We start from the raw sequence: 19,777 nt of genomic DNA on the forward strand, positions 1-19,777 counted from the left end.
GTAGAGTGTGACCCTGCCATTACGGTGGCAGATTAAATACTTAAGGAAATCTACTCTTCAAAGCTACCTCGATCGAAAATTAAAACGGAATTTATTTTATTGATCATGATTGTGCCAAATTTCTTGTCTTAAATTAATATGCTGTCCAAGTGAGGCGTATTTTGGTTTAATTTGTCCCCAGCTATCCAATGGAATCGTATTGTGTAAAGAGACAGAGATAACTACCGGAATGTGACTAGTACGACTTGTCTCTGCGTTAAACACTTACCTGAAAAACTTCTTGGAGTCAAACGCGTTTACAGCATTGGCGAATTTCTGGTCACACAACGATAAACCTGACTTTAGCACTGGAGGAGGGTTTTGATTAAGAGATAATGACTACAGCATAATCTGTATGTTCTAATTTACATTGCGCATCTTATTTTGTTGACACAGTTTTAATGAGTTTTGTAATTGCAGTATTAATTGTTTTTATGTTTCTTACCTCACTTCTATGCACTATCCCAGGCCTTACTCGAGTTTAATTACAATAGCTAGTCTTCAAATACCTATAAAAACATAGCAAGTGTGTGTGTGTGTGTGTGTGTGTGTGTGTGTGTGTGTGTGTGTGTGTGTGTGTGTGTGTGTGTGTGTGTGTGTGTGTGTGTGTGTGTGTGTGTGTGTGTGTGTGTGTGTGTGTGTGTGTGTGTGTGTGTGTGTGTGTGTGTGTGTGTTTGGATATACAAGCATATCTTCAAATAGAGTTTTTTGCTAACAAGTTCTACACGAAAACGCGTATAAAGTAAAATAATCGTAACTGCAAAAAAATCTCACCTATACTTTCATGCAGTTTTTACTTATTAAGGTCAATTAGAATTTTAATTTCTGTAACAATTTCCAATGAAGAGTTAGGAAGGATATACTTTTAAATTGTTATTAAATTAAATTAAAACCTTTACAGAGGCCACAAATAGTATGATGTTTTTATGAACTTCTGTTTGTAAATGTTATTTATATAATTTTCCACAGAAACTTGAAATTTTAGTTTAAATAGTTGTAAATCAAATATATCATAGATATGAATAAAGAATGATTTGATTGGCTCATAAAAATATATTTATAAATTGTTTGCCAAGTTTAACTGAATGTTATCATTTACATGCACTGTAACTAAAGGTTTTTAAATGACATAAAACAGATTTCGTATGGTTTTTCTGTAGAAAATTAATTTGATTTTGATTCCATGTGGAAATGTAGAATTGGGAGAGCTGTAATAGTGTATGCCACATGTTAGCAAAGATTTATTTGTTTATTAATATTTTTACTAGAGCAGACCGCACCAACATAGTCCAATGACGTTTGAGGCGGTGTTGCCATATTGCTTATGACTATCAGCTGTTCCCATTTGTTGATACGGATCAGTAATTTTTCATACACTTAAAATGGCAACAGTGTTGGGTACAGGCTGTTCTAGTTACATACATGGAATATATAGTTAATTATGTATGCATGTGTTGCAGGCCGAATGTATGTAGAAGCAGGTATCGTAACTACTGCTGTCCTGGCTGGTCGATGAAACCGGCGACGGGTCTTTGCATTATACGTAAGTATTAGGTTACCTAACCTAACGTAACATAACCTAACTGTAGTTAAAATTCCCATTACGTATTTTAAGATAGTTATCAGAACCGGTACGGCCGTCGATGCAAGTGCACAAAGCAGAAAGGACCTGCGGGTGGCAAGTGAAGCTGGGCAAAATGTAAAAGAAAAAATAGTAAGAAAGAAACTTATGTATATTACTACTTGTCTAAAAATATATTTGGAATATAAAATAGTTCATACGCCCATCATTACTAATTTAACATACAAAGTAAAACGCCTAATGCCTTAGCAATTAGTTAATTTGGATTGGTTGGTGTCTTGGAGACGTGTTTTGCACCATATTTCATAACGTATCAGAGCACCTCCCTCCATATCCACGATTACTCACTTGCTTCAAGAAAATTTCTTTTACAACATTCTCTTCACGAACAAAGTAAATATGACCTTGGGGTTTCCCCTAAAGAACAGTGAATGTTAAACGTATGCAATTTTAAGGCCTTATTTTCAATCTTAGCGTAGTAGATTTCTCATTTAAAATATACAATTAATACACATCCAGCCGCATTATAGTTTTCTTTGTAAAGTGTGTTATCTTTGAATATCTAAACGATGAAGTAGAACACAATTCGTTATTTTATCGAATAACCTATAAAGTATCGAAAAAATAAAATAGCATTTGGATTTATATTAAAAATATCTTCAAAATGAGATCTTCCACGACGCTACGATCGAAAATACGGTCGTAAGACTGCATGAGGTTTAATATTGTTCTTATGGGGAAAACACTACGTCATTTTACGCTAACTCTCAAGTTGTTTTTATCTTACTATTCATATGACGATTTTCAGACCAGTCTGATCGCTATGTATTGAATTTTTCTTACGTTCTTTTCATGCTCTAAAGTTAGTTCTTCAGATCTTACACTTCAAGAAGAGTGTAGACACAATGGCTCGAACCGTCGTATAGTTATTGTAAAATATAACTGTGTGAAATGTCCTTACTCCTGTTTTCCTTTCAAATCGTCCATCGTTAGTAACAATAAACAAACCTAAGGGTAACAACAGTCCTTATATGTTACAGGGAGCCTAGATTGATCTATTACACTTTTTGTCCCCGCGTGTGATGATTCAAAAGTCAACAGCAATTATTATTAAACTTCATCTCACGAAATGTTTAGGAGGGGGGGGGAACTGTTTTGCACGAATGCGTTGGTCCTGATGGTAATTAATCAAACTGAGCGCCTAGCGGAGCGTAGGCGCCGCCAAGGACGTAGCCAGCGAGGGGGTCCAAGGGGTCCGGACCCCCCAAATTTTCAATTTTTCACTTACTTTTTCGGTAAACGAATATTATTATTTAAACAATTCACTATTACTGACATGTACTGCTGAAAGATCGTTCTCAACAGAGAAACAGGTCAAGAACTTTTTAAGGAACAAAATGGGGTCTTACTCTCTGTCCACTACGGGGAAAAAATTGTCTGGACCCCTCCCCTCCCAAAAGCTTTTTCTGACTACGTTCTTGGGCGCCGCATTACCTACACTTAAGCCTTTTCTAGCGTTTTTGTAGTTAGCCAAACATAGTATTAGCCATTGTATAGTACCTACGAGCAATGAACATTACTAACTCTTTTTTCTTTTATTCAGAAGTTTTAATCTAAATTGTACTGTGCTTCAATTTTTGAAAACTTTCCCCTTTTAATGTTAGAAAAATTATAGAAAGCGTTCTTCTAAATATGTAGCATTCACTCATATGTAAAATTACATGTAGCTGAAAGTCCATTGATATGCCGAAATTACCGCACTCTCTGGATTGTGGTTAGTACCCTCCCTAGTTCAATAGATAAAGAAAGTAGTTGTTTCCGGCATCGACAACGTGGCGCCAATTTCAAATTCATAAATGCTACGTTGATTCTACCAAATGAACTTCCGGGATGACTCAGATCTGCAGACGTTCCACTCTGATTGTTCGACTGCAGTCTGCTTGATTTCCATACAATATCACCCAGCAGTAAAAAAGGAGTGCCATAATTTATATCAGGATTACGAGCATTCTTTTACTCATTGACTGATTGATGTTCATTGAAAGAAACAATCAACACTATTGTCTGTGTTGCTGTACCAAGCCCGGGGTCTCTAAAAATGGCAGGTTTTATTTCAATTTCAAAGCTCAATATATATTCTGAAGATCCCTAAATCTCTAAACAATTTCCGTTACGGGATACGAAAAATATATTTTGAGAGAAAAATTTTCTGAATTTAAATCGATTTAAAATTTTCCTTCGTATATTTAATAAAAAAAGTGTTGTATGAAACTTTTGTTTCAAATTAAAAATGAAATGACAAACGTCTTTATTATAGAGGCGATGTTACACTTAGTCCTCTCTGCCTCCAACTCGTTGACTGAAGATAGCTCTCGAGAGCGAAACCGAAATATTTTAAAGAATGTAAGTGTGTAAGCAATGTTTCTGTGCAGTGTGAACCGAAAAACAACTGTTCCTGTAGTTCCTGTGTAAAATACCCCTTTTTATTATACTGCACAAATAATAACTGTTTTTTTATACTGAAGTTGGTTCTTTAAAGTGATTGTTTTGTTAACTTATAACACAGATCTGAAATATAACATGGCGCACAATTCAAGTTTTTCCGTGAACTAACCTCAAACTTTTATATTGTTTCAATAGAAGTAACTGAAAAAATACACAGTTGTTTTTATATTTAGATTTGACATTATTACTATGTTGAGTTATTACTTAATACAAATTAAATACAACGTGTAATTAATTTTGTTTCCTGTTTGATCCACACCGTTGTTCATCACAAGGATCAAAAGTGTCTTTGGTGCTTAGTCGTATTACTGACCTTGGCTTCAAACACGATTGCGCTACAAAAACCAATTTTTTTCTAGTGATGATAACTACTAAGTCTGTTAGTGTTTAGAAAGGTGAACCGTTAAACTGTTAAAGAGTGGGCAGTTTAAAATTAACATTTTGTAAAAATGTCATGAATTAAGAACCGGCTGTATTGATGCAACACATATAGAAAAATACCTAATCTTAAACATCCTTACGCCTTTATTGTTTGCCATACTACCATTATGGAGTGCCTTATTTTAAGGATTAATAAGTCTCTATATGTATTTAAGTTTTTGAAGTTTTTATAAAAACTTTTGAATTTTGCCTTTCTTTGAAGTTTTTAACAATCAAATTACTAGTAACTTTTCGCCCAACATCTCATTAATTTGTTGCCTCAAATTCAATATTAATTATGACGATTTTGATATTTTCGATAGATAACGAGTTCTAAATCTTTACGGAATTTGAAATACAAATGTAATATTACTTATTCTTTTACTCAGCTTCTAGAAAAGCTTGGGCAATCAGGGGTGTTCTGGGCTCTTGATTTTCAAGTAATCTGGTTAGATTTGATTGGCCAGTTACTGGACTCCAGCAAAAGGTTAACTGAATTGTATGGATTAATAGGCGATCACAGCAAGTAAAAATTTACATTTTACTGAATTTATTCATAGTGGAATTATTCCATTTTTAAATAAATAATTAGGATAGCTACCTGATTTTAGAATACTTGGTAAATTCCACATTACATAAATGAGTTCATTAATTCTGCGAATAACACATTAACAGGGTTTTTATTTTTAATAAGTAAAATGTCTTTGCTGCAATGTATTTCTTATGGAAATGTTCACAACTTTATCACCAACTCTGATGTCGTAGGGAAAAGTAATTCCTTCGTTAGCCTCTAGGGTGCATTATGAAGGCGTTTATGTAAAATAACAAGAGTTATAAGTAATAGGAGTCTGAGGTGGATATAACTTCTAATTAGGCAGTTAGAAAATTTAATTTTGATTCGTGAATGAGTTCACTGATTTGTAATGTGTCTGTGTGACGTGAAACTTTTCTCACGTAATTGTACGATACCTTCTACAATCCCACACGCACCCTCTCCCATCATACCACCAATGTTTTCCACCCTCTCATTTGCTGAGAGTTGCGCTCCAGGAACACGGGTGTCACTTGAACGTAACCCTAAGTGTTCTTCTGACAAACAGATTGTGAGCTAAGGAAAGAAACCGATTACGGAAGCCTATTTTTCAAATCACCCGGAACAAAATGAAACAAGTGAAAAGTTACCAATTGAAAAACTTCATTAAAATGGGCAAGGTAGTAAAAACACAAAGAATAATAATGTTCTCAATGTTGTAAATGTTTAGGTCGTCCCATTCCTATTCATGAAATAGGTGAAAGATAATCTAAAATGTCCATATGATTGTATCGGATAAAGTTGTCTGTGATATATTAGCAGCCAAAGTATTTATTATATGAAAAACTCCATACCTTATGGTGATCAGATTCTATGCCAAGCGGTTATTCACGACGAGAAGACAATACGACTTGCGATGACAACATACTTTTGGGGCATAACTAGCAGTAATGACTGTTGTCTCGATATTTTACAGTATATACAGAACTATGCAAATGACTAAACGGAGCCTCATTTTCATAATACATACAGTTTATAGTATATCACATTAGTGTTATACAAACATTCCTGCGCCACTGTCCAAGTCCGGCTACCACGTCACACACAGTAAATAGGTACAGTGTGTGTGGTTATTAACGATTATGCGATAGTCTCGTGAGTTTTATGGTACCGTAACCTTTGATCACGTGAGCAGCAATCTCTGATATGTGGCAACCTGCAAAACAGTGGATGTACACATCCTTTCATAGCCCCCTCTATATTTTGGCGGGAACTGTTCATTAAACATCTTAACATTTAGGTCTTAACTTCAACATCTAAAATACGCAAAATCCACGTATATTCTGCGGAATCCGCATTGGTTTCAAGCCATATGTAACAATACAGTGCAGTATTCCACTATTAATACTTATAATTTATAAATTACAGTTCTCTACAATCAGGAGTAAGTCAAAAGGACATTTTGAGCCCAAGCAATTCGCTCATTTAAATTGATCGCCTTACATTATTAAATAGTATATGAGAAGATATTTAATCCAATGCTAAAACCTGTTGCCACTTGAAACGTTGTGGTTGCGCTCTGTCTTGTGGTGAACGAAATAAACGGTGTTTACAGAAAATAATTAAACATGGCTTCAAATTGAATGCATGTCTGAACAAAATATTTAGCAAGACATCGGTATGTATGCATTACGGAACAGAGCTGGCTTTGCTCAAATTTCCGGCACACAATGTCCATATGGATGCAAGATTTATTCTCTTTTTAAGTCAAAGTTATTTTATGTGTAAACTAGCGGGATGCTGACTTGTACAAATAATATGCGAAGCATCATACAAATGAATAATACAACTCAGGTAGTAAAAAATATAATTCACCTCCACTATGCACGATAGTGTGCAGACACATTCTTAGACAATCGCAGTCATAAAATGTTTCAAGGATGTTCTGAGCAGTTGCTCTCCAACTACATTTTTGTGCTTGCATAGTAAACGTGTCTAGATATGAACATTGTGAAAAGAAAGCCGCATTCCTATCTCTAATACTTCTCTAGCAGCCTTCTTTCCTCATAATTTCTTTCCTCATCCATAAATTCTTTCCTCATCCACCAGAAAAGGCCTGTTAAAGTACTACATCGTGAATTTCAACACTGATTTAGATATCACCAACCTAGGTATTATCGAGTAATTTTCAAATTAGCCATTTAAGATCAAGTTATAATGTGTTTTATGACGTAATATACTTGTCTTTGACTGTTCCATGTATGCAAAGAGGAGTTTTTAAATTACGCCGCGCGCTTTAATTTAGCTGTCAACATTTGAAAATATGAATAATTGTATCAGAACTTCAAACACGGCAAAGCGAGAGATGTTGCGCACAAGTTTCCAATTCAGCATTCACTACTTATTCAAAATCCCCAAAACAATGTTGGATTCTTTTTTTAACATTTGATGGATTTGTTACTTATAGTAAAACAATACAGTTGTGGCTTCATTATTTATATGGCTGTACGATTCGGCTTTGACGTCTCGGCGCGCCGTTCTTTTGAATGTTGTTTTTCAGTTTTCAATGTTTTCATTACACAAGTCCAAGGTTACAATAGGTTAACATTACACTATGGAATCAGGAATTGAAGGACTAATTGAATTTACGTTTTGTATTTAGAGTAAAAATTGACTGACTGTGCTATTCATAAGACTGCAACTTGCTTTCGAAATGATTCAATTGGTTAGTGATTTATTTGTGGTGATAATCAATGGACGTTGAGGTAAAAATGTCATAAGAAACCAATTACGACTTTATGACATTTGTGTATTGGAAGAAAATATTGTTGTAGTATTGTTTTCTTCCAGTTGACCCTCTCATTACTGTGCTATGCTCTTGTTGCAGCTGTGTGTATAAGAAAATGTGGTCGAGGTCGGTGTGTTAAACCTAACGTCTGCCTCTGTGAGGATGGCAACCTACAACCAACCTGTAATCAAAAACAGAATGGTAAGTTGTAGTCAAAGAATGTTACTCATAAATTACTATAACTTATTTTTGGATAAGATTTATACTATTAATTGCTATACCTCAATCTGTTGTGTACCCACTGCTCAGCCATGCTTGATAAGGAGGGAAATTACATCCTTTACCTCTGTGGGAAGTCCATTCTGTTGTACAAAGTGTTAAAACATAAGACCATATGGAGTTTTCAAAATTCAAATCTTCATAAGGTTCAACAGACTAGGCTATTCAAATTATTACCGACTGATAATCTAGTTAGGCCTATATCAATTATTTAAGAGTACTTATTACTGAACTATGCCCAAAAAATTAACAGGGTCGATTTACTTGTACTTGGTCAGTGTGGAATACTTTAACTGGATTACAAATTAGGATTACAGATAACTGGAATCCTTGCACATTGAAACTTATTTTATCCATTTCACAATTTATTGCTTTATTATTGCCTTTAATTGAGTCATTCTCTATAATTACCATATTAATTTAAATTTTCCTTAATTATGTGGACGTAAGGAAGAATATACTAACTTTTAAAACTAATCCGCAGAAATTCTTTGTTTGCGCTCAGTCAACAATGTTGATAATAAAACATTGCCATATCATTAAATAATAATATATTTATATAAATAATAATAATAAATTTATCTTCTTCCTTGAACTACTATATATTCATTACTCTTACTATTATTAAAACTAATGAAATTTCTAGGCATCATAATACTAGGCCTAATAAGCTGTTGTCTGTAAATATAATCAGTTTGAAATAACAGTGTTCTTAAGAAACGGATTCATGGATTCTGACATAAAATTAAACAAAAGTTTGTATTCTGTAATGACGGATTAATTATGCATGTTATTCAGGTTTGCATAAAACAGTGATATAGTTTCCAACCCACCTGGGATACAATGGATCTTAGAAGCAAAGAAATTATTCTTACAATTGAATGTAATTGTGCTTTATAAGATTATATTTTTTGTTGTAAATCAAACATTTTAGGTTCATTAAGATTGTACTTACTATTTTTATCCAAGGCATTTTAAAAATACAATTGGAATAAATAAGGCTTTTCTTACTTTGTGAATATAATTTGTAAACAATTTATAAACAATAGTATAGAGCCATTATAAGCGGGCGGTCTAATATTTGCTAGGCCTACGTGTGTTCCACAGGAGACAGAGGGAAAGTGAATGGAGGGAATGGAGCCCCATTGATACAGCCTGGCAGTAGAGTTAACGGAGGAGAGTCTGGTGGAGGCTGCCGAGGGCCATGTCACAACGGAGGCACATGCATCGCTTCCAAGTGTGTCTGTAAACCTGGGTACCAGGGGGAGTTTTGCACAGAGGGTAAGTTATTGTTGTTGTTGTACCCAACAGGGATCACTTCTGGCTGGTTTATACCTTCCAGTCAAACCCACCACTGGCACAGCAAAAACCGATGTGTCACTTAAATCTGGGCAACCTTATGGATGTCCAGGAGTGGCACATCACTAACCGCAAATGTTGAGATTCTGGGGTTCATGGGCAATTCGATAGGTCTAGTCTACTTTGGGAGATGACTGTTGGAGTTTGTGGGGTTTGTTCCCTAACTTCAGAGGTTCTTGCTAGCCTCAACAAAGGTGTGCCACCTCGTGCCTACTTTGACTGGAGAGGCTGGTTCAGAGCTGGCCTCCCCTTCTTCCGGGGAGACATGACTTTATGTAGTGCCCTAATTCTTCCTCATGGATCTTGATAGAAGGTGACCCCTACTCCCTAACCTTACCCATCCTGAATATCCTGTCACTACAGAAGCAGTGCAAAGGTTCTTACAGGACTAATGGCAATTTATAAGCTTCTTGCCCAAAGAGAACAAAAAAGTTATTGTTTTAGTTACATTTTTGTGAGATTTGCGTGGAATTTGAAGCAAAGAGAAGATTTTTGCAAGTTTTATATGAGATAGAAACTGAACTTCAGGTATTTAAATTTCATTTACATTATTCAGATGCTATAACTTGTACATTTGATAATTTATAGACAATGTACATATAATTAATATAACACACATCTCATCTGGTTACTCTGAAGACTTGTATTGAATAATTCAGTGCTTCACAAATTACCACACTTGTTAAGTTGAAACTAGAAGTTTATATGTCTGCAACTAATATTATTGAATTCAAAGCTGGTAAAAATTTAATTTATACCATTTGGTGTTTAAAAATATCTTGTTCAAACAAGATAATATATTTTATTAGGATAGTGGTGTAACAGAGGGCTTTCTCTAACTTCACCTGGTAAAATAAAATATCCTTTACTCTACTTTTATTACTTCTTAATTTTGGTATTTACACAGCATTATTTGTGTGTTTTATTTCATTCTTGATTATAGGTGTGTAAAAATTCTCTGTTGTGTTATCATGTTTGTGTGTTTATTGTATTATTAACAATTAAATGTGTTAATCTGTTTAAGATTTCTCGCCTGTAGAAAACAATAGATAAAACTTCTTAAAATATAATTTTGTAGTTCTTCGTTATACTTAGCAAAAACATAAATTTATAAGAAACTTGTTATTCTTCCGAATTATCCATTATTAATAATATATTAAAACAGACTTTTGATTATGTATGGTTTAAGCAAATAATTTAATATAGAGAAGAGCAAGATGAGTTGGTTCTTTTAGTCATTTTTAGGGTCGCTTATCTTTGCACACTTACTCTGCCTTGGAGATTTTGCACTAATTCCTGATGTATTTCAGCGGTGTGCCGTGAACCTTGCCTTAATGCTGGACGTTGTATTGGTCCAGATCGCTGTGCTTGTGTGTATGGTTTTACTGGCAGAAGATGTGAAGCTGGTGAGTTAATAATATAGGTAATTATAAGTAGGCTTAGTTGTTGTTTACATGTTTTCTTATAGATCTTCCATGAATTTAAACTAATTAATAAAGTCTATCAGTAATATTTTAAAAATTGTTTCCAACTCTCATATCTATACATCTCCTTTACTCCTCTAAAACGCTTATAAATTAATCAGGTAAAACAAATTCCTGCATTTCTCTGTGCTTTGATTGGTACATAATGTTCTCCATCTTACCCTTTATGATTTTCTTTCCTACATGCTGTCTTCCTTCTTCACAAAATTCTTCTTCACTCACTTACCCCATCAGTTTCTTGGTCTTTTGTTGTGCTTTTCGTACTCTAAACATTTCTATGTTTTATATCCCCCTTCTTTCTTTTTACTTGACCAAAATATTTCAACCATACTACATAATTTATTTACACAAGTTCTTAAATGTAGAAAGGTGTTGGATTCTGATGCTCACTATTAAAAGAAGGTTTTAAGGCATTTGGAAATGACACCTACACAAATTCAAAGAAGACCTTAAGGTATTACACAATCTTATAACAAACAAGTCAAATGAATGAATTATGAAACAGTTTATGAGAACTCTCATACATGGATGTGCGAGTGAAAGAGTTGTCAGGGTTGATTGATTGTTGTAGAGATATAACAGAATCCAGGTTTCAAAGCCTTGCTAGAGGTTAACTGTCAGAAAGTTATTAAAAGTGAGGATTCCAAATCAAAATTATAATCACAAACATTTATCACTAATTGGTGATTATCACTGTGCTAGATTACCGGACAGGCCCGTGTTTCCAACGAGTGGTGAACGACATGTGCCAGGGTCAACTGGCCGGTGTTGTCTGCACCAAGCAGTTGTGCTGTGCTACGGTCGGCCAGGCCTGGGGACACCCCTGCGAGAAGTGTCCGTCAACGCTACCCTGTGACGAGGGCTATCTTAAGAACATTCACAGCGGCCAATGTGTTGGTGAGTCTAACTAAGAGATGCTTATTTTATTTTTATTGATTTTATACTGTTTAGTGCTATTTTTAAAGTCAGATTCACACGAGTTTGTCAGGTCAGTTTACCATTATATTTATTATTTTATTGTTATTGGTATGATCCCATACCTGGAGGTATATTTTGTGGGAAATGCATACACAAATCTCGTGTCTTAACATCTTACATCTTATGCCATCTTACATAACCTAGAGTGGCATATTTATTGGTTGGTTGGTAGGACCCAAAATGGTAGGAGAAAAATTATAACATTGCCTCACTAGATTACATTTGTCACAAAACCCTCTGTTTTACATAAAATTATATTTATTATGCATTTTCAATTGAAAACAAAAATGTTCGTTCAACAATGATAGAAAAGAAAAAAAATTAAAAAGGAAAAGTTTGATTGGTTAGATAATAATTAATCCACACCAGAGTAATAGTTATGAGATGATCAATTTCATTTTAGGCTCCTAAATCTAACTTCTGAATACAACATTAATGCATAAAACCACTGCCAATGTTATTTCATTGCTATCTAAATTTAACTTATCTTTTAATATGCTGATTAATTAGTAGATGAGAAACTATAGAATCTAAGTTTACTCTGATTGGATGTAATCATTTAGGGTGTTGTACAATCTTAATTGTACAGAGAGATACATGTCAGGGTACAGGTTGTTTCCATCAGAGCATTACTTTTGTGTTTAATGATGCTTGGACAATAAATTACCCTATTTGTAAAGATGTTTCAGTATTTGTAAGAGATTAATTATACATTGTCTAAACTAAGTGTAATCCATAATTATTATAAAATAAGGAGCAATTGGGACATATCTCTGATAACGTAATAATGTTTTTGCCCTTAAAATGGAGGGGGAGGATATACGTTATGTAAATCACAATCTGAAATATTTGAATAACCCAAGTTAAGCAAGAATCAAACATTTTTACATTTTTCGAAAATACAACATTTATACATGTGTATGAATTCAAAAATATAAGGAACAAAGTTCATTTTAGAAGTACTTTATTTTATTTAGAGGAAGGTTTTTGGTATTACAAAAAATGTACTTATTATGTTGTATATATGGCACTTTTTTGATAACCTACTATTTTTGTATTTTGGCTGCATAGAATCTATGTAGATCAAAATGTAGTTTGTAATATTTACTTTCTGTTTGACACCAATCATTTGTACTTGATCAACTCTTTATAAATATGTTGTTTATCTTCTATATTTGCAGTATCTAGATATCATGCTGTGGGGGTCATCGGGACAGTACTGATAACAGTGACCGTGACAAATCAGGATTTGAACCTTCATTATTGCCAACCTTCTCTTAAAGTTTTAGTGATTTGATATCTTAAACCTCTTTTAGTCTGGGCCTCCCTTTGTTTCAAAGATTCAGGATGATTGCAAAAATACAGACAATCAAAATCAGTATATGCAAAGCTGTGACAATTGATAAATTATATTACAGCCATTTACTCTTGTTATGTTTTCCTCGTTTTTAAAGTATTTTCACAATGCTATTATATCAATATTCTGTGATTGTTTAAATTTGTAATTTTGTAATTGATTTGACTCCATGTAATTAACATTGCTGGACTTATCTGTCTGCAGACATAGATGAGTGTGAGGCGATCCCTGGTCTGTGTCTGGGGGGCAAGTGTATCAACACCATCGGTTCATTCGAGTGCGAGTGTGGAGCAGGACACCGGCGCCACCTGGAGACCAACGAGTGTAGGGATCTAGACGAGTGCACTAGTACACCCGGCACGTGCCAGGATGGCCGCTGTGTCAACACGGATGGCAGCTTCTACTGTGTCTGCAACCCGGGCTTCATACCCACCCAGGACCGCAAGAACTGTATAGGTCAATGGCAAACATGTATTAAAGTAGACATTTAAAATATTTAATCTTAACACTTCACGTAAAATAATTGTATTTAATACAACCACAAACGTTTTCTTATAATTTGATTTAATAGTTTAGTAAGAGTGGGTACTTGTAAATATATGTTATAAATAAAAACATCAAATGTAAATGTTTCAGTGGAAGTGTACTCTGTGTTGAGGTTAATAATTCAAACAATTTGAACTATATATATTTTGTATTTTAGATTATTTTTTTTTTTATTTAATAATAAGTGGCAACCATATATTTAAGTGGACGTTTGAAATATTTAATCGTAACGCTTCACATAAAATAAAACCCACAATACACAGATTTTTATTCATAAAAATACCTTTCATAAGTACAATATGGTTTTTAGACAAAGTATTATTAATAACAATGAAGTTTCCTTTGATCTATTCAAGGAAGTTTTCTATTTATAAGAAACTGTGTTTATCTGCTAACAACTAATAGTGAATTACATTGTGTTCAGATGCTCGACAAGGCAATTGTTTCACCAGTGTCACATCGGGAGGAATCTGTCACAATGAGTTATCCATGAGACTCTCGCGTCGTGACTGTTGCTGCGGCATGAACATGGGCCAGGCGTGGGGCGATGATTGTGACTTGTGTCCCAGATCCGGTGAAGGTGAGTTCTGTAACTTTCTGTGTTATTACTGTTTCACCAGTTGTCTGTACCTAGAAGTAGAGTGCTCTCTACTGGTTGATAGATATTACAGTGCAATTGAAAATTTCTAAATATTTGTACTTTCCTGCGTCTTTATGTGTTTCTTTCAAATCAGTGGAGCCTAGAAGGAAGTTTTCAATGTAAGCCAGCAGATTTTCCTATCCATTAGTAATAACCTTTGGCTTTCGGGTATATTAATTCATACATAATGTGTATATTGTGTGTGGCGGTGTTACAGATGGATATAAGAAGCTGTGTGGTGGGGGAGGAGGGAATGGTGGAGGTCCCCCGATGGCTATAGACGAGTGTGCACTGCGGCCACTCATCTGTGGCGGAGGTGACTGTGTGGACACTCCTGACGGCTACATCTGTCGCTGCCATCCTGGCTTTGTGTCCAGGGGCCAGTCGCAAGTGTGTGAAGGCCAGTCAAACTCTCTCTACTTCTTTTTGTTGTTCCGCTAAAACTTTATTGTATCAATCAGTTTAGTGTTCTAAATTAAATAGAGGAATAAAGTATTTACCAAAGTTGTTTTTTATAGGTATCTTTTTTTTATAATAGGCAATAAACAACAGTTACAGTTAGTCTTACATTTGTATAGTGTTCCACTGTGGTATATTTACAAATAAAAAGAGTTATAAAGAAATCATAACTATTTTCTCTTGGATAGGCAGTACTGCTGGCCACTGCCACATCTTTGCCAGCAAGAAGTTGTTTAGTTTAAACCGTCTTCTGAGATCAGATATTCAACAAAGCTTTGGTTTCTATTAAACACTTCTTTACTTACCCCAAACCACCTCACATTTCAGAAGAGCAGTTGAAATTTTTCATGCTTAAAAAACTCTATTTGTCACATAAGCAATCTCCTGAAGTAAATCTATTTATCGCCATTTATAAAAATGTCCAAATGAAGGAGTGGGAATCTTAAGACACCCTGTATACGTATGTATATTCATATATGTTTCTAATTTTGTAATGTAAAACTGTATAATTCATAAATTATTCTCAAAAACGTGATAAAAACTTTTTAATGGCATATATTTTTGTGATATTTTTATTCGTTTATATCTTTTGTGCACATGAAATTTGACTATTTGACTTGAGCTCCTATTATGGTTTGTTTACATTACAAAGGTAAGCTAGGCCCAAGCTGAGAGCTCAGTACAGTCATAAATTATTATGTGCTAACAAGTCACTCATAAAGGTCTCTTGACCACTAACATAAGGTATAATAAACTTTAATTTTTATGACATGAGTAGAAAGAATAACTTCACATGTGATGTAAGTGAGTGTTGTATTGCAGATGTGGACGAGTGCAGGCAGGGATTCTGTCAAGGAGGGCAATGTACCAACACGCCAGGCAGTTTCACATGCCACTGTCCAGTTGGCTTCGACGTCTCCTCCGATGGTAGACTCTGTATTGGTAAGCTGAACTGAGATCTGTAATATAGATTTACTGCTATTTTGGCATATAATTTATTATTAATTAATACTTCAACTGAGTTTAACTTAACTAATTCAACTTAACACTATCCCGACTATATTTAAATATTGCTTGTGAATACAACGTAACAGGTATGTGTTTGTATCAATTCCACATCATGAAAATGGAAAAGTTTCTAAAACTCTATGATGACTAGAGACACTCTAGATAATATTTTAAGAGGACAAAGTTCTCTTTATATGTTAGTCATGCCTTTGTTAGTAACGGAAAATAAGAAAAGCTTTTACCATAACTTCTTTAACATCAAGCTCCAGAAATAAGGTTAGAATGGTTAGTTTTATTAGTGAAAATATGTGGAGAGCCTGGTGAATATACCTAAATGTCAAAATTTACAAGTGTTTTTGTACACTGTAATACAATGGTACAACTACAACTCACTAATTTAATACATTTAAAAATCTTTGTTTTGCAAACATTTTAGTTTTTAAATTAAAATTTCTATTTGTTTAAATAACAAACTAACATTATAAATAAAAATCAAACCCACGTACTATAAAATAAAATGATAATTAAGAACACCTATTATCATTATGAACAATTCATTATGTACAAGGACTATTCAGAAAGTAGATTATGTTTCGCTCTGCAGCCGCTAAGAGCAGAACCATTGTAGCCATTTTGTGTCAGGTGGTTCTCCATTCAATGGTTATCCAGCCGTGCTAGTGAGAGGTTACTGTCGTTCTTTGTTGATTTACAGAAGCAGTTTAAAATGTATGATGCAATTGAAAATCCCATGAGTTGTGAAATGCAGTCAGTAATGCGGTTAGGTTGTTTGGTTAGTTTATTGGTTGCTTAGGCAAAATAAACTTATTGAAATTTATCACCAACCCTGTGAAGTTTATGGGAATGATGTGATTATTCAAGTTGAAGTGCGTCAGTGATGCATTAAGTTTAAAAATGACATGATAAAAATCATCATATGGCTGTTTCATTAACATTTTTGGATACTTAAGAAAAAGATGGTGACTTGCTGCCCGAACGAATCTTTACAGGAGACGAGACTTGGGTAAAACAGGTGAATTGCAACACAGTGCTTTGATAACGACGTGGAACTGTGGGAGAGTGTGACTACCTGGTTGAAGTCTCAGATGGCAGAATTTTATATCTCTGGAATTTCGAAACTAGTTCACCACTATATAAGTGCCTAAATTTGTATGGTGACTATGTTGAAAAATAGTATTTTAGTGTCACTTTCAAATGTATAAAATACAACTTTTTTATTTCGTTTTTTGTATCAAAACATAATCGACTTTCTGGATTGTCCTTGTAATATATACTGTTAAATTTATAATTAATTAATCTTAAGTTAATAAATCATACCCAATACATATTTTGTGGTAATAATGAAGTTCTTGCTTTTTTTCAGATCATGATGAATGCAGCCAAACAGGCATGTGTTACAATGGCCTCTGCATTAACATGGACGGATCCTTCAAGTGCAGGTGTAACAGCGGTTTCATACTGTCTCCCACCGGCCACTCATGCATCGGTAAGTCACTTGTACATCGATATTGATATGATCACTGAGACAAACAGGCATGTGTTACAATGGCCTCTGCATTAACACGGACGGGTCCTTAAAGTGTAGGTGTAACAACGGTTTCATACTGTCTCCTACCGGTCATTCATGCATTGTTAAGTCACTTGTACATCGATATTGATATGATCACTGAGACAAACAGGCAAGTGTTACAATGGTGTCTGCATTAACATGGACGGGTCCTTCAAGTTCAGGTGAGACAATGGTTTCATACTGTCTCCCACTGGCCACACTCATGCATCGGTAAGTCAAAGTCAAAATCTCTATTTACAATTTTTGTAGAGAAATGTATTGGCGTCAAAATACACAGTGTTAAAGTTAATGTAAGTTAGAGTTGAGCAGTTTTGATGTCTAAGATAGTCATGTTTCATGTAGATATTCTTCCAGCGTGTAGTACGGCCTGGTCACCAGCCATCTGTTCAGTGCCATCTTCAGGTTCTTCCCCTTCTGAGTCTTTATCTCGGTTGGCAGCAGGTTGTAAAGCTTGCGTCCCATGTATGACGGCTTCCTCCCATACAGTGAAAGATGGTGTGCTGGCAGGATGAAGTTGTCAGCATGTTGAGTGTTGTACTGGTGTACATCTGTTCCCCGAGGGAGTTCATTCATGTCGGCAAACATAGTCACTTCCAGGATGTAGAGGGCCACAACTGTCAAGATGCGAAGATCCTTGAAACCTTCATGACAGCTGTCCTTCGGTCCCAGGCCTCTAAGAGTTCTTATTACTTTCTTCTGGATCAGGAGAAGTCTCTGTAGGTTAGTGACTGTAGTGCCTCTCCATATAGCAATGCTGTACCTCAGATGAGACTCAAAAAGGGCATAATAAGTTGTCTTTCCAGTGTTTAAATCACTGATGTGCTTAATTCTTTTAATGACAAAGAGGCTGGTGTTAAGTTTCTTGCAAAGGTCGTCAACATGCCGAGTCCATGGAAGAGTTTCGTCAATTGTTACACCAAGAAATTTTGCCTTGGGTTGCATGTCAACTTCTGGAAGAGCTGCAATTTCATCTCGTCTTCTACCAAATGTCAGTTGTTTGGTCTTGGTCATATTGACTACTAGGTCGTTGAAGTGGCAGTACTGGTAAGCCATATTGCTGTATATGAATCAATTGCTAGTTCTTCTGTAGAGTTCCCAGTGAGCAGAAGAGTCATATCGTCGGCATACATTAAGGAAGAGCAGTAGGTATTTAGAAGATTAGGCATGTCATTGGTAAATAAAATACATGTTATATTATAAGTCACTTGTACATCAATACGTACAGTCACTTATGTATCGGCAAGTCAGAAAAACAATGAGTTTTCTTAGGAAGACAAAATTGATGTCGGTATCAGTTCAAATACAAATCCTAGAAGAGGTCTCTGCTCCTTACATTGTATAATAGATCGTACTGGCTTAGACACCTTAGCAATAAATATTGTTTTATTAAGGAAGAAAATAAATTAATTTAGCACTGTATACATGCAATTGAACCAACCTCAGAATCAACTTGTGTATTTTAGATGTTGATGAGTGCTACGAGAATCCTCGGATCTGTTTGAACGGTCGCTGCGAGAACACGCCCGGCTCCTATCGCTGTGTCTGCCAGCCAGGCTTCATAGTGTCGGCTGACGGGGCTTTCTGTGTGGATACCAATGAGTGCAGCATATCTGGGATGTGTGCTAGCGGCAAGTGTCTCAACATGGACGGCTCATACCGTTGTGTCTGTGACTCGGGCTTCAAGCTGACTCCGGACCACCGCAGCTGTATTGGTCAGTATGAACCTAGGTGCTTAACCTATAACAGCAGTGTGTTATAAAGGTTAAGCACTCTAAATAATTTTAGTCAATCCAGTACATTAAAAAAAAATTTCTCTTTTTAATAAGATGAAGGAGATGTAAACATAAAAATTTCAAATGTATATGAAATATTCAAATTCTAAAAATTGATTAGTTATTGCCATTAACTTTGTTACAATTAACAGGCATAGGCAGTTATAAATTAGAATTTTTTTTATAAAGTACGAACTAATTATATTTCTAATCTGTACAATGTTTTATTATCTTTTCAAATATTTTATAATATTGTATAAATTATAAATAAGTTATTAATTATGAAAAATAAGCAGTGTAACTCACTGTGATACAATATTATAAAACAATTTTTTGATATTATATGAAATATTACACTGAAAAATAGTGTTGTAAGAGTAAATTATTTTTAATTGTTCGGTATTTAATATAAACGCACTTTATGATTGTTATTATACATGA

The 19,777-nt window shown here is 34.7% G+C and overlaps 1 protein-coding gene across 1 annotated transcript in view; it reads left to right on the forward strand.

Moving 5' to 3' along the window:
* The window catches only part of LOC124365893 (fibrillin-2-like), a 106,022-nt gene that overhangs the window by 27,860 nt on the left and 58,385 nt on the right, over positions 1-19,777 (forward strand). Inside the window, exons 2-12 of the mRNA XM_046822004.1 lie at positions 1,500-1,582; positions 7,966-8,067; positions 9,253-9,426; positions 10,815-10,910; positions 11,691-11,885; positions 13,528-13,779; positions 14,294-14,449; positions 14,727-14,909; positions 15,791-15,910; positions 17,358-17,480; positions 19,028-19,276. Coding sequence (XP_046677960.1) covers positions 1,500-1,582; positions 7,966-8,067; positions 9,253-9,426; positions 10,815-10,910; positions 11,691-11,885; positions 13,528-13,779; positions 14,294-14,449; positions 14,727-14,909; positions 15,791-15,910; positions 17,358-17,480; positions 19,028-19,276 — 1,733 coding nt within the window. The remainder of the gene's footprint in view (positions 1-1,499; positions 1,583-7,965; positions 8,068-9,252; positions 9,427-10,814; positions 10,911-11,690; positions 11,886-13,527; positions 13,780-14,293; positions 14,450-14,726; positions 14,910-15,790; positions 15,911-17,357; positions 17,481-19,027; positions 19,277-19,777) is intronic.

Source organism: Homalodisca vitripennis, chromosome 7 (assembly GCF_021130785.1).
Source record: "Homalodisca vitripennis isolate AUS2020 chromosome 7, UT_GWSS_2.1, whole genome shotgun sequence".
Classification (NCBI taxonomy): Eukaryota; Metazoa; Arthropoda; class Insecta; order Hemiptera; family Cicadellidae; genus Homalodisca; species Homalodisca vitripennis.